General features: G+C 46.9%; 1 protein-coding gene across 2 annotated transcripts in view; it reads left to right on the top strand.

Annotated features, from left to right (window-relative positions):
- The window catches only part of GRHL3 (grainyhead like transcription factor 3), a 44,804-nt gene that overhangs the window by 12,718 nt on the left and 16,356 nt on the right, over nt 1–15,730 (top strand). Inside the window, exons 2-6 of one of the 2 annotated variants that reach the window (XM_080379214.1) lie at nt 1,775–1,875; nt 2,964–3,108; nt 3,783–3,881; nt 14,514–14,700; nt 15,407–15,468. In XM_080379214.1, the coding sequence (XP_080235340.1) occupies nt 3,865–3,881; nt 14,514–14,700; nt 15,407–15,468 (266 nt within the window). In that variant the 5' untranslated portion in view covers nt 1,775–1,875; nt 2,964–3,108; nt 3,783–3,864. Of the gene's footprint in view, nt 1–1,774; nt 1,876–2,963; nt 3,109–3,782; nt 3,882–13,918; nt 14,701–15,406; nt 15,469–15,730 lie in introns of those variants that run through there. The other variant, XM_080379213.1, reaches the window with a different exon arrangement.

The raw sequence follows: 15,730 nt of genomic DNA, 5'->3' as shown, positions 1-15,730 counted from the left end.
AGGGTGGCATGGTCACAGGGCCATGCCGCACCTTGGGCAGCTCCTCCAGATGCAGACCCAGCCAGCTCCTGACAGGGCAGTGGCATCTGAGGACTGGAGACCCAATGAATTATTTTGTCGTCAATCATGCAGCTGCTGATCTCTTGCTGACGAAATGCAGCTAATCACCGTCTGCCCCTGGATGTTTAAAGAGGGTTTAACAATCCAAACACAAGTGCAACCCTGTTGCCTTAGAGAGGGTGTAGCTGTGAGCAAAATTTGGCCCTCTCTTTTAAACTTTGCAGTTTGTCTTGACTGCTGCATGCTTTATTTTTAGAGCATCATAAAGGGCTTTTGTTCCAAGGTATATTTAACAGGGGAGTGGAAGGGAAGTGGGAGGGTTTTGTGCATAGAGAATGTATCTCTTGGTCTCTTTTTTTCTAACCCACCCCCTCACCAGATACTCTTGGAGGGTGGAGTATAAATGAAAAAAAAAAGAGAGAGAAAATAATAATTAAAAATACTGAAATCATAGTCAAAGGGATTGTCTAGGCGTCCAGGCCTGGAGGCCTCTCAGGCGCCATAAAACATATATTATCACAAAAAAGACAAGGTGCCCAAGAGAATGGAAGAGGCAGGGCAAGGGTGGTCCTGTCTGGCAGGAGCTGGTGGGTGCTGGAGGCAGTGTGGTGCCCAGGCAGCTCTGGCTGTCCCTGTTCCCACCAGGACACATCACACCTAGACTGACGTGTGCTTGCTGGGGTGGTCCTGATCCTCTTTCACTGGTGATAGAGTAAAGTTGACTCGAGGGAGGCTGTGAGGGTCCTGTCTGTGGAACGATTGGCGGTAGGGAGTTGGTAGCATTTTCACCTGGCCTTGGAAAGGTGTCTGAGAGAGCAAACTCCAGCTGGTGTTACCGTAAAGAAGAGAGACATGTACATGGGCCCCACTTTACTGACGCAAAGGAGCTGGTTTCTGCTGTGAGACATTTTACAGAAGTGCCATAATTCCTGGAGGCTAGGAGAGTGCCTCAGTGCTGCGGGTAGGCGCGTAGCTGATTGCATAAGAAATAAGACTGTATGTGAGCCTGCCTGGCAAAGTCTCTCATTCTGCCATTGCAGCAAGATCCTCACAGGAAAAAGACAAGGTCCTGGATCAGTGGCAGCAAAGCTAAGAAGAAACTTCATGCTTAAAAACAGAGAGAGAGAGAATTAGTGAAAATCAGGGAGACAGTCACCACTGTCCTTTTGGAGTCCCAGTGGGTCTGTTCAAAGGAGAATCTGTGTTTCTGTCCTTTCTGCCAGTCCTTCCCAGCTTCCCAAGGGACCTTGTGGCTCCTCAGGCAGGCTCCGGACACACTGACGCAGGGCAGGGCATGCAGCCTCACCGGTGACTGGCAGGCAGCACCAAGAGCCTGGTAAGCCCAGATCATCCCTGGCTGTCCCCACTTCCACTGGAGCCGAGGTGCATGAAGTGGGAGTGCGGCAGTGGTGGGCTTAAACCCCCAAAGGTAGAAACAAGGCTCTGTCAGCAGCGTGCTGGTTGCAGAGCCTAGCTCCAGGCAGGCAGAAGGGTCCGGTGGCTTTGTCTCCTGTCTGCTATCATAGAGTAGCAGACAGCATCATCCCTGCTGTTTTGCAAAAGGCCAAGTTTGAAAACCTGAACGTTTCCATCCAGAGGTGGATTTGGCCTGGCCATGGTGGTGCTGAGGCCCGCAGGGCACCTTTTGCTAAGGCAAGCCTGTCACTGCTGAGTTTTGCTGGACACATTTCTCCCTCTCTCTTCTTTGACACAGGTTTTTCCCCTCAGAGGTCAGAATCCGGTGCCCTGCCGTTCCCCTGCATGGTCTGGCCCAGCTAGTGTTTTCTCCTCCTTCACTTTTGTTGCTGGAATCTGGTAAGTCTCACTGAAAGGTTAAAAGAAACTTGGAAATCCCCTGAGGGGATGTTGCTGCTCCTTGCACTACCCAGTGTCAGTGAAATACTCTCTGCCTGGGTCTGGGTAAAGGACGAGCACCCAGCACTACAACTCTGGTCATCGTGAACTGGGCGAGGTTTCCTTAATTTAGAGATATAATCAGAATATTGATCAACTAATGCCACCGTCACCTAAGATTTGTGCTTTCCCTGGCTGGATAGGACATAGGTGTTCTTTCCTTTCCTTTTTTTGTGTTCTCACCGCTGCATGGTCCCTGCTATGGCACGGATTCTGATCTTCAGCTCTCATTCAGCTGACTTTTGTGTACTGCTGTCCTCTGCTGTACAAGGTCTTGGCAGCTGGTGCTCTCCAGTGATCCCCAGTGGAGTCTGTATTACTCCAGACCTTTGTTTTTTATTCCCAGAAAACAGACTTTGTCCAGTCCCCAGATCGCTGGCAGGCAGGAGTTTGCACAGCGGACTGGAGGGCGATAGTTGCTGGCTGGTCAGGCGAAGCTCAGCCCAGCACGTCCTTATCAGCCAGTGCAGATACACCGCAGTCACCCTTCATCCTGCGCGCCGAGCTGGCCGTGCGCTGAGTCACAAGCCATGGAGATGTATTTGGAGGGTGTTGTACCCAAATTAATACGCTCTGTCTTCACACGTGCCTGTGTAGACATGCCTTATGCCTGCCTGAGTGGGCTGCTAAGGCCACTTGTCACCAAGCTGGGAGAGCTGAACTTAACTGTTAGGTGAAGGAAGACTTTCGTGCTTTCTGGTATTCACCTGCTGGCGCAGGGCACTGAGTGGGACAGATTCAGTGAGCGAGGCAGTGATGGGGGGTGGGAACGAGTGGTGGAAGCCTTTCTTTTTCCCTTTGTTTTAAGGCTTGTACCAACATGTCTTCTAAAATCCTCTCCTGCCTTCCAAATCCAGCCAACATGAGTCACCCGCTGAGCCCATCCTTTGCCTCCTCATTGCAACACGGATGACAGAAACCATCCAACAAGAGTGCTTGAATCCATGATGAGTTTTGTTCTATTGCATAAATCTTTTCCCCGTTTACAGGTGAGTTGCTACAGAGCTATTGCCTGGGTGGTATTCCTGCAGCTGTTCCCAAACGGCGTGTGTCTGAGTTTCCCGCTGCCATCCTGCGTGTGCTGGAATAAGGCTCTTGTCTGTGCTACAGAAGGCAGGGCAGTGTGTGTGAACGGTAAGGAAAAAGGTTATCCCACAGACCTGTTTCCTTACCTATCCAGTGTAATGCAAAGATTCCCTGAGCCAGGATGTTGCTGCATGTTCTTGGCACCTAAAGTCAGGGGGTTTAAGGTTACTTTTTTAAGGGAAAAGAAACCCAAAACCACTTAGGGAGACTTTATGGAGCAAGCAGCTAAGAACAGGTGAGAAAAGGAAAGAAAGGGTTAGCCTGTCAGTACAATTACCATTTAGGAATGAGAGGAAACTAAGAGGCTTTTCTTCTTCCCTAATTTATTCCTTTATATATATATATGTATGTATTTTTGTCTGTAATATTTATATATAAAGAAACAGCAAAGGACAAATCAACCCCCAGATTCATAAAAATGACAGCTATTTGGCATCGCAGTATATGGAACACGTCCACCAAACTGAAACTAATTATCGCAGAGATGAATAACTGATTCCACTCCTTTATCCTATCTTTTTTCCCCGGAGGGCTTTTCCCTCCTTCCCCACCCACCTCCCTCTCCTCCATCCTCCGGGGCCGGCAGGCGGAGGGTTACGGGCTGCACCTGTCTGGGTGTACCTGTCCCAGGGCACCTGTGCCGGCAGCCAATCCCCGGCCCTGGCGGCCTGTCAGCAGCATACCTGTACGCAAAACCTCACCATAAATCAAACACTTCGCAGGCAATGTCTGTCTGGAGCAGCGACTAGGAGAGAGAAGTCATCAGAATTTACGGGCAGCAAGGATTTGGAAACGTGGGGAAATATGTCTAATGAACTTGAGTAAGTAGAGGTTTTGTTCTGTTTACCCACTCCTCTCTGCTGAGTGTTTCTTCTGAGGCTTGTGAAGTGCTTTGGGTCTGAATGAACTGGGCTCCTTGGGTTAATCTGCCTGTCCAGCTGTTTGCAAGTGGAAGTGAAAGAATAGGATGGGAGCGTTTTTCAGACTCCCTGTTCTTTACTAACGTGTTGCTGCTCTTTGGAGGAATCACTTGTTAGCGTTGTTATTTAAGAGTTGTTTAAAATCATGATCCTGATGATTTATTTTTTTCCCCCAGACTAGAAGTTGACACCTGGGCTTTCTGTCTAGAGGCAAGCCTGTTCTGCCTCTGTCCAACAAAATCCAACATAAGTTACAGTAATTCTGGTGTGTGTTTTTCTTAGAAAACACCTTCCAAAGTATTTACCAGTTTCTAGGTTTTTTGGGGGCAGGAGTTGTGTGGTGGTCTTTTTTTTTTTTTCTTTTTTCTTCCATTTTTTTTTTCTCTTTTAAAGTAAATGAATTCACTTTATGATCCTATCAAGTAATTATAACAGATTTTATTTTTTTTAACAAGAAAAAGCATTTAACACTCGCTGATGGTATGCATTTGCACAGCACACCATGCCTCATACCTCTGGAATAATATCACAGTAATGTCATATTAGTATGACACGATGTAGTAAAGGCTGGAGGAATATTGAACAATGGTTGAATATTGAATGCTGCTGTCAATCCAGTCTTAAAAAGTTTTCGAGGTATTTAACCCTGCATGAAGTACTTGTATATAATAAAATTTACGAAGAAATATATGTCAGTATTTATACATCTGTGTACAGATACAGTGCTTCCATATATTTTGAAAGAAAAACACATCCCTGTATGTGTTTACAAGCCTGAAGAGGTGTTGTGACAGCTAATCTCTTTAACTATTAACCCTGAAAGGTGCAGCACTAATTATTATTTTATGTAAATATGGGGATCAATCTGCTTGGATGGATTAAGAATCAGTGACTCGAATTTTCACTTTCTCAACTCTTTGGGTAATTTATAGTTGATGCTTTTTGAACTTAAGAGTCAGGCCATGTGGTTTACTCTCAAAATGCTACAGAGTGTGTGTGTGTACACGGTGCATTGCAGGATTAGATTGATGTATTACTAATTACGGACTGGGGCATTAAGTTACCTGATGAATTACATGGTTGCTTGACTCTTCTCTTGCTAACGGACTGTTAACCCCTGTGCCTTTCGCATGAGAAAGGGGGAATTGATGGGAGCAGCATCCCTTTTGTGATTCAGATCTCAGCTCCAAAGACAGATAAAAGTGCAGAGGTTGCCATCTGCTCCTGAGGACAGATCTCAGCGTGGGGCTCTGTGTGGTAATAACCCCCGGAGGTAAAAGGCTCAGTACAACATTTTCCTATAGATTGAACTTGAGGAAACATTTGCCAGTCTCTGTGAAAATTTCATTTTTAGTTCGCCAGCCCACAGCTGGGGGGGGAAATTCTTTGGGGAGTGCAGGCAGGTGGGTGTAACACCAGCAGCTTGTTGGTGCCTTGTCGAGGGGCAGGGGCAGGCAGTGCCAGCTCTCCTGCGGAAAGCCTTAGGGAGCACAGTGGGCCTGGAGTGCCTCACCCAAAAGCTCCCCAGGGGCTGACGGGGAGCAGTGATAGGAGATAAGGGAGCTGGGAACTCCGTGGTACCAAAGGCTGGAACATTCAGATGGCTTTTGGGCTTACTGTGAGGGGGAAAAGGTGTCACTGAGGAGGAGGAACCTTGTGAAGAGGCTGCTACAGCCCAACCCTGAGCAGTGGGGCTGTTGTAGTAGCTGTTAACCTCTGGTTAATCACCCAGGCCAAAGTCATACCGGGTGTAGCTTTGTAGACATCAGTGGAAGGAAAAGGCTGGCTCTCTCGGGAGCAGTGCTTAGAGGATCTGATAAGGGCAGCAGTGTGTGTCTGTGTCTCGCACAGCCATTGTTCTTTACACAACCCCCACAACAAGCTGAGCACCGGGAGGATGGATCTGAGCTGTGAGCCTGTGCCCAGATGTAGCTGATTTTAAGGGAGCTGTGAAATCCCCAGGGACTGGTGCTGTCACCCAAAATGACAGGGAGAATAATCTCATCTCTTCCTTTGCCACTTTAATTTTACGGAAAGGACTGGGAAGAGACTAGTGTGGCATGAGAGAATGAGATGTTTTGCCTATTATAAAATATTCTAACTGATAATTTCCATAGTCTTCTAAATTGAACTTATGCCTAACTCTGTAATGTGTGGGCTTGAAAGAGTTAACCAGGAGTTACTCCCAGTTGTGGTTTTGTGGTCGAAACCATGATCGCCAGAAGCAAATTTTTGTCATGCATAAGGTGTGTTATTAAAACTTGAGTTATGCTCCTGGTGAATGAAAAGTTAAAGCCCTTTTTATAAAATCCTGGCAGTAAAGCACACAAGGGATAACCATGCTGAAGCAAGGTACGCTTTCAAGGGAGACGTGGGTTTTATTTTAAGTTATGTAAAGAGAACTAGAGATTTGTAAATTAAAAGAAACAACAATCAAATAACTGCTATGCAATTCACAACAAAGGAGTAAAAGCCCTCTGAATAAACTCTAGACTCAAAGCAGAGATAAATCAACATTTACATAGTATCTCTGCTTTGATGCTTTGGGTCACATTTTCAACTGATTGGTACATCGGTATAATTCCAGAGAAATCTGTAAAATAAAGACAGCTACACTGATGAGGATCTACTCCTTCTCTGTTCAGTCTGGTGTTTAAATTGTTGATAATTGTAAAGTATTCATCTGAAAATGCACTTGCACTTACATTGCACCTGCAAGCGCTTCAGTTCAGCTGATTGGCAGGGAGACTGCTCCTGATCAGTGCCTCGGCTTCTCGAATCGCATGTGCTCGAGGATGATAAAGGCAACAGCTGAAAAATACATTAATCAGTGGAAATGGTTATATAGCATACAATTATATTCTGGCTGGGACTCCATTGCTAATACCCAAGTTTCAAAGGCTCGGAAGTTAAGAAAATGTGGTGGCTTGTTTTTTGTTATTTCTTTGTTTTACGTTGTTCTGGCTGATAGCTGTGATTATGGTATGGGTGAGGGTAGCTCTGATTCAGAAACAGTCCTTGTCCCTAGAGTGTTCATAGCCACAGGTGTTCAGAGGAAAAGTGCAGACGTCATTTGCCAAGGCACTTGGCTTCTGGGTGCCAGCCACCTGCTGTGCCATGGTTTTGTTTCTTTTCATCATTCTGTCTTTGCTGCCTGAGCTGTGATGCTTGCTTTCCAGAAATCCATTGTTTAATAGGGGTTTAGGTAGAATGGGATGAATCGTATTTGTTCAGCAAAAACATTGTTTGAAGCACATTATGCTATTTTTTTTTTTTTATTAAACAGTAAAGCAAAAGGCTTGCCTGACCTTGGGGAACATGAGTTCAGAGGATGCTATGAATCAGAATACATGAGTGTACATCAGCCAAGCACATTATAGGAGATCTAGGCAGCTGAGATCTGGCCCTCCTGGATGGGAAGAAAGAGGAAAACAGAAGGAGAGAGCCAACCCTGGCTGTGTCTCGCCAGGTCTGCACATAGTCCACGGCGCAGCTGAAGAAGGTACAGCTGCTGCCAGACGTGGCGCAAGGATAGCCTGGTAGTGCAGGGGAGCAGGCTGCGTCGCCTGAGCTTGTGTTGAGTGTCCTGCCCTGACACATGCTTCCTGTGCCCTCTTGAGCAACTCGCTGGAGGATTCCCCTCACCCACCTTCAGCCAGCTTAAACCCAGGTGCCAAGCTTGTTAGCTGGCTGAGTTTGCAGGCAGTAGGAAGAGATCAGCACATCCCAGTCTCAAATGGGAGGACCAGATTGTCCCCTTGGCTCCCAGAGCACATAGGAAGCCTGAGACTCAGCACGTAACTCTGAAGTGGCAAACCTCTCGTGAGGTTTAATATTAATCTCTGCTCTTACTGCTCTCTTCAATGAGCGCTGAGGAAATAACTACCATCATTTAGTGTGTTACTGCAGGATCCTCTGATAGGATGTGATAAGTATAGAACCTTGAGTAAAACTGGGCTCTGTTCTTAGTCAGGGCCTCTGTGCCCTGCTACAGTACAAATAACCCACAGTGATTGATTACTAGATTTAAACGAGATTACCTGAAGAGCAGTAGAAAAGTAACAAACTTTGTCACAAAAGATTGCATATCTCTTTGTTGCTACCATTGTTCTTTTTTTAATCCAAGTCTTGTAAAACTTTGATTTTTTTTTACTTCTTTCATTTAAAAGCCACAGTTCTTGGAGTCAGTGAATATACAAGAATTAAAAAATAAAATAACAAGTAGTTAGGTTTTGAGATGTGGAAACTGGGGGTGGAATCCATAAGCACTGAAAACAAAAAAGGATAACTGAAAGCACCTAAACTCTTGGAGTTATGAAGTGCTTCTCATCATGTGTAGTTTTTCTTACAGTGTTTGAAGGACTGGGAGCTTCAATGCAGTGTGTGTGTGTTATGTGTTGGTGGAGATGAAGGTTTGTGTTCATGAATACATGTGTACATAAGGTGTCCTTATCTGCTTACAATGAAAATAGGAAAGAGAGTAAAGTTTAGACCAGTATTTTAGAAGTACCAGGTGGTAGAACTGTTCAGGGACTGGTTTTTGTGTCTTCCCTTTGGAGGCTGATCACCCTGAAACTCAAGGCAACTCAAAACTAAAGCGTCCAATGTCATAAACTGCTTCTGGAAAAAGTCAGCTATAATTCCTGAACTGCAAAGTAATTCTGTGCTGTAATTTGTTTTGTTAGGCAGGGAAGGCACTAAAGCTCGAATCTTTTGTGAAATGTGATTGTGTGGGTGGATACCTCAAGGATGATGTTATCAGGTGAAACACAATGCCAGCTGGTGTCCCCCAAACATCACTCAACACTGGATGTCTCATGGAACCCTGCAGGCTGGAAAGGCAGGAACAGTCCAGTGCTGGTGAGATTTATAGCAGAGGTTCAGGTCTGGTTCTGTTCTCTGGATAAGTTATCTTAATGTCAACCCCCATGCCTCAGTTTCTCCTCCTGTGATAATAAATAGCATCAAAAGCAGGGAGTTAGGCTGGTGTAAAAACTGAAGAATAATGAGCTCAGATCTTGGGTTGATGTGTCCTAAAGAGCTGTAAGGAACCCAAGATGGGTGAGTTCCCTTTATATAGCCCAGGTAGGGCCTCCCCCTGGGAGGTTTGTCTGGCTCCAGGACACTTTGGATTCAGCCTGCAAACCGTTCCAACTAGTTTCAGCTCTGCAGGAGGGATGGGGTGGGGGATTCTGTCAAAGAGCTTGGCAGGGCTCTATCTTCCCGAGTGTCAGCACAACACACATCGCCCCGGTCCCCACCCTCCTCCATCCCACCCGCAGGGACGCACCACACCTTCCCTGCTGCATGGCCAGAGCCAGCTGCACGGCTAACCCATCCTTCTGGGTGGTGCTGAGCACCACTGGCTTGTATCGACAGTGAGGACTCTCAACACCCTTTTGGGAAACAGGAGCCATTTCTCACAGATGCTGATGATGGCCTCTTCTTTCCTTCCCAGCCACCACACGTTACTGCTCTGCCCTTACTAAATGCAAGTAGATGACCTGTTGTGTGCATCTGTGGTGGGGTTAGCCTGTCTCATGCATGTGCCACGCAGGCTGAGCGCTCCCAGGAAAAGAGAGGCTCTTGTGCTGTCTTTGTGGGTGAAACAGAGCCGAAGGATGGCTAGGAAACATCCAGCCGTTGTGCTGAGCTAACGCTGCACTACCCTGAGGCTGATTGTGCTGCTGAAAGGTCCCTAAAGAAATCCAGTGACAGAGGCCACATTGTTATGCAGCTGCCAGAGAAAATATTTTGGTCCTGTAGGTAGCGCAGGTCAGGGTCCGTGAGATTAGTGGTCTCCTATGCCTTTGCCTATGGATTGACACTGTATTGTACTTGGCATCTAGGCAAGGTTTTCCATCATTAGTCTGTGTGTTATGTTTCTTTCTGTGGTTTTGGGTTTTTTTTTTTCCTGGTTCTGTGAATGGGCCTGTGACAGTATGCTTACTGGTGGCTGTATTGTCACATTGTCTTCAGATGTGCTTATTTATTAAACTTGCCAAGATAGGATAAAATCAGAATTTAGCTGAGAAGTTTGGATTTAGTAATGAGGCTGCTTTGTGGGATGCTGTTCTTCCTTGGCAAAGGGGCCTGGTTTACAGGCTACAATCTCTACCCCAGAAAGCGCTCATGGTAAGTGCCGCTTTTCATTGAGTGCAGGGTTGATCCTTCCCCGTATTACTAATACGGGGCTCTTGGGGAACATCAGGGTTATTTCAACAGGAGGTGAGTGCCACGCACAAAGCCAGAGCTAATGACGGTCCCCACGTGAACTGCCTGGGGTATCTCTGAAGTCCTGCAGGCTGGGGGCTCTATTCTGTGGCTTTGAATTCCGGCTGCTGGTTGCCATGGATTCTCTGCTCCTTTGACAATGTGATGTTTCTCTGTAGCCATCAGCATCTGGCATGGCTAATATTTAGGTTGGAAGCTTAATCGGTTATAGGGGGGAGAACAAAGACAAGTAACACAAAGCTTAAAGGCCAGCAAAACCACCCACTGAAACCCAACAAAAGGCAAAAGGAATACAAGCGTTTCTTTCCTGCTTGGTTGATCTCCTCACCTAGACCCACTGGGCATATTCTCCTGTTTCAGTGTAGCCCTGAGTGTTTATTCATAATCAGGAGGCCACTGTTATGGTAGACTTGGCAGATAAATAGGGGAAACAGAGATTGGGTGGGATGGAGCAGGGAAAGGGGGCTGGTATCACCTTGTGTCAAATTCTAAACTGTTTGGAAACAAATAGACTCCTCCCTTCCCGAAATCGTGCGCTGCTTTGCACCTGACCCCGAGGCCCCAGCCCGGTGAGTCTGTGCACACAAGAAGGGAGGCCACTGGTCCCACGTGTTTGTGTTTCACTCACTGATCCTCGCTTTGTCTGAGCCGCTGCATCAAGGCAACTACCTGCAGAAGGGAAGATTGTTTTGCCAGAGAGCAGACAGTTTGCAGTGGACAAATATGCCATAGTCACATGGAAGGGGCGTCGCAAGGAGTGATGAAAGTAAAGTTCACGTGTATTTGGATCTGGATTTAGATACCTCTTTCCTGCATCTCTGCTTCCCAGAGATTGCTAATGCTGAGTCGGAAGCAGGCTGTAGAAGCAAACTGACACGATCATCCTGTATCTGCATGAACTGAAATGCATCAGATGTCAAAAAGGTGTCTCTAAATATGTCATCATATCTGCTTATCTTCTCAGATCACCTTCTTTCTTCAGATATTGGTTAGCCCTGTTGACCTTCTGGAATAGGGTCAGAGTAGAGGTGACCTCTCTGGAAAAGTAAGGTGGGATGGAGTGGCATTACGTCGTATCTGCAGAGCTGTCCCAGCTGCAGAGTTTTATCTGAGGCAATTAACGTGGCTGCACTCAAATATATTTCAGTGACGGCTAGGGATCATGCGAACTCTGGAGAATAAACAAGATGGAATAAATGTGCAATCCCCTTCATGTCACCTTTGTACAAGTCCTCAGCTGACGGAATCAGTGCAGGCTCCCCTGGACCAAAGCAGTTCTCAGTGCATGGGAGGAGCTGCTGCGTTGCTCTGCCGTTGGCTCATTGACTTTCAAAGACTTTGCTGTTTCTAAGCACTACGGGGTCCTGACAGAAGCTTCCAGTGAATCTTGCTGGAGTAGCCTAAAATGTTGCTATCCTAATCTTCCGGTCCCTCCTCTCTGCTGGTGTTTGTGGCTTTGTAACAGGAGTACCATCAGGCAGCGTATGCCCACGTTTTTGCGCTCTCAAGTTCAGGGCATGGCGTATGACTTTAGGTAAGTGCCAGGCTGAGGGTAGGACAGATTTTCAATTGTGCCATCTCTGCTACAGGGACAGTTTCTCCTAGCAGAGGCCTGGGGCAGGCAGTGATGAGGTGGTGATGTCTGCAAGCAGCACAGCCAGAACTACCCAGCAAAGCCAGGAGCCACATGTGAAAATGAGATGCAGGCTCATAGGGCACTTGTCAAACTTGTATTCTCCATAAACTGGACACAGCTACAAGTGGCTGAGCTCTCAGGCCTCCTCTCCAACTTCACTCTGCCTCCAGAGTGCAGACCAGGTGATAAAACAGTAAAACATCAGCCTCTCATGCATGCAGTGGTTGTGTCACGCCAAAGCAACAAGGCAGGGAGGCAGAATGGGGTCATACAACAAGGAGTGCTTCAGTTGAGGGAGAATAAAGCTCCGAAGCATTTTTCCTTGTAATATCCCTTTTTTTTTCAGCTCCTGAATGCTTTATTGCTACATCTTACCGTGGTGTGTTTATCTATGTTGATTACGAGTGATAGGAGCTGAGTCTCACCCTGAGAGCAAGCTCTGTTGCTGCCTAGTCTTCCTTGAGAAGATCGGATTGAGAACGGGTGAGGATTCCTGTCCAGACAGGACTGAACAGCCCATCGCCAAGTCGACAGCAGTGAAATCTGAGTCATGCCGATTGCTTGCCTTGGAGACAGCAGCGGCACTGAAGGGGCGGGAGGGCTGCGTGAGAAACACTAAAGACAACGAAACTCGCAAAACACCTGGTGAAGTTTCATGCGCGGGGTGAAACCGGTGTTAGTGGATCATCCCGATGTGCAATCCAGACTCAGCGTCTCCGTTATACCAGTGCGTGATGGAAGCTGGCGGTGGCCAGAACCGTAAGGTGGAAGCAGCTGGTGTCTGTACCAACCTGAGCTCAGAGCCCGCTGCCACGTGAGCACAGAAACCAGTGGGAATTGGATGCCTGAGGCCGTTAGCAAAGCTGTTGCCAGCTGCTCTCCTGTGCAGCTCAGATGGGGAGGGACTCCGTGTGGAAGCAACATATTCTTTAATAAAAAGTCAACAAGAACAGCAGAGGCGGCCCTTGATGGCCTCGTCCGTGCTGCTCTGGGAGGGACTGTGGACAGCACAGAGTTGCTACTCTGCTCAGCCAAGGAGAGCTCTCGAGTCTGATCCAGGAGCCTCACCAAAACTATCCATGCACGGTTTATGTGTGTATTCCCTGCTGGAGATGTGGCAGTGTGAGAGATCGGTGCATGGCCAGGAGTGAAGCCATCTTAGCTGGGCTCTCAGGGAGGATGGATGAGCATCCTTCACTCCATCCAAGGTCCACCTCTGCGCCCGTCTAGTTTCCAGCCCAGGAGCATCTGCTGAGCACCTGGCTTTTCACCCTGTCAGCGTGGGCAGCTCGCACCAAATGGGCTGGCAGTATCTGTCGTGGTTAGCAATAACTGGGAGTTTCAGAGATGCCAGATTCCTTTCGAGAGGAATTATTGTTCTGCAAATGATTCACTTAAAAGTCTAGCCCAAGACTTGTTATAAACACATGGAGAGTAGCTTAGTGGAAACAACATATTCCTTATAGAAAGGCCATTAAAGTGCAGCATTCATTCATAAACTCCTGTAGATTTTCTTTGCCTTTCCATAAAAAAAATCAGCAATTAAAAAAAGTCTGCACTTGGCAACTTTGAAGATTTAAAGAAATCTTCTTACAATTTTTTTAAACCTCTGCTAATAAAAAAACAGTCTGCCCTTCCTGGATATTTCCATTTTGATGAAATAGTAATTTTTGTCCACAAACTTGTTGCTTATGATGAATAGTATGAGCTGTTGTGGTGATACCATATACACGTGGCTGAAGGATGTGACAGGAGTGTGGCCACCGATTCATCCTCTTCTTGGAGCAGGGGGAACCTGCAGCACAGAGCACCCAGAGGAGTGCGGAGGCACTTCTGTGCTGGCTGCTAGTAGGATTTGCTGGAGAAAAAGGAAAGATGACCAATGTTTGGGTAATTAAGTGTCTGACAGTTTATTAACATAAGATGGGAGAGACCTGGAGAAAGTGCCAGAAGAGAGGACAGGCAGGGCATTATTTTGGTATGTCGCTTCTCAGCTCACGTAGTCCCATGAGCCTCACCTTTGTCAGGAATTTTATAGTGGAAGGGAGTGCGTGGTGATCTGCCTGTCTACTTCCCTCTAAGTAAAATCATATACAAATGCTTGAAAAAAAACAAGTTAGTCTCGAACTAAATCAAAAAACCATGAACTACAGCAAAGAAATATGACGGGGTTTGGTTTTATCTGGGTAGGTCAAGTTCTCTGAACACTGAGCGATCGTTTGTATTTGTGGGCTGAGCTGGCCTTTAGCTCCAAATTCAAGGAAAAAGTTTTGCCAAGTTGCCTGGTCACATTGCATTCAATTTACTGACCAACATCCCGCCTTGACGGTCGGTGACCTGGCTGCCTGGTAGTGTGCGCTTGCTGATGAAGGAGCAGTTGCAGACGATGTGGTGTTTTGCATCCCTGGGGCAGGAGGAGGGAAGCAGAGGTACGTCTGCCTCTCTGCGTGGCCCCACCAGAGAGGCTCAGGCCTAATCTTGTACATAGCTACAGGCAGAAGAATTGGTAATCCCAACGACTGTGGGAGTTAAGAACCAGCAGAGCATCCCTTCTCCATTCCAGCAGTGCCTTTGGGAAGCCCTTCGTGTGTTCAGCTGGGTGGCATGGAAATAGCTGTGGAAGACCAGTATCCTTCACTGCCCGTTTCCTCTGTCTGGCTCAGTTTTAGATCTGTGCGTCTGATGAAGAATGACACCATGAACTTCCAGAAATTCCCCTACACCAATGAAGACGAAGCCTGGAAAACCTACCTAGAGAACCCCCTGACCGCAGCCACCAAAGCTATGATGAGGGTGAATGGAGATGATGACAGCGTGGCTGCCCTGAGCCTCCTCTATGACTACTACATGGTATGTGCCCACTGGGGCTGGGTGTCTTGGGAGAGTTTGTACCAGGGGAGAAGCGTGAGGTAAAATACACGCTCAGCCACCTTAGGAGGGTACCCATCTGCTGAGCTGTCTGTGTTTTTTACGCAGTGATCCTCATAACACCCACAGGTATAGAGTGCCACTATTATCTGTGTAGCGCAGGTGGTAAACTGAGGCACAAACCGCCATTATACCGTAGAGGGAACCAAGAACAGGGTGGAAAACTGAACCTGGGTGTCTTGAGTCTCAGGCTGATGCATTTTTCCCCTGACAGCTTTCAGGTAAGAAACGGCAATGCTTTGAGAGACATGGAGCTGCGATAGCAAAGTGCTTTGCAGACCCTGGCATCTTTATTTTTCTAGTGCTGCTGTAGGGTGGAGCTTCAAAAAATGTGGATATGATTTAGCCCTAACTGAAGCCCATAGCTCTGATGTTCCTATTCACTTGGGTGCTTTTGAAAATCCTCCCCAGAACAAGACGATGTGGCTTGCCTAAGGTTACCTTGGGAATCCATGGCAGCAGCCCAGCAAGAGCGCCCTGGTCTCCTGTGTCCTCACCCGGTGTTTGTTATTCACCCAGTGTTTTATCTATGAGACTTCACTTGCCACACAGACAAGGCTAATTTCTCCTCTCTTTTCCATTAATAAAATATAACAATAAACAAACTCTTTGTTCTGCCTTGTTCTAGGTCCCAAAGGAGAAGAGGATTCTTCCATCTGGAATGATGGGACGCAATGAACTAGGAAAGAGGTTAGCTTCATTTTTTGCTCTCTATAGCTGTCTAATTCTCCTGCAGCTGCTTGCATGGATGATGGGTCTCTTAGCTTGCATAAAATAGACATCAAAGCACAGTGTTATTACCAACAACAGTGGAGGTTATTAACCCTGAGACATATATTAAAATTCTTTAGGCCAGATCCCAAGCAGGTATAAATTGAGCTACACCCATTTACACAACTGAGGATCTGTCTAGCTGTGTTCAGGGGAGTTGCACTGATTTGCAGCAGCTGAA

This window comes from Falco punctatus (assembly GCF_963210335.1).
Source record: "Falco punctatus genome assembly, chromosome: 3".
Classification (NCBI taxonomy): Eukaryota; Metazoa; Chordata; class Aves; order Falconiformes; family Falconidae; genus Falco; species Falco punctatus.
The sequence above is the reverse complement of the archived record's forward strand: the minus strand, read 5'-3'. Positions and strand labels throughout refer to the sequence as shown.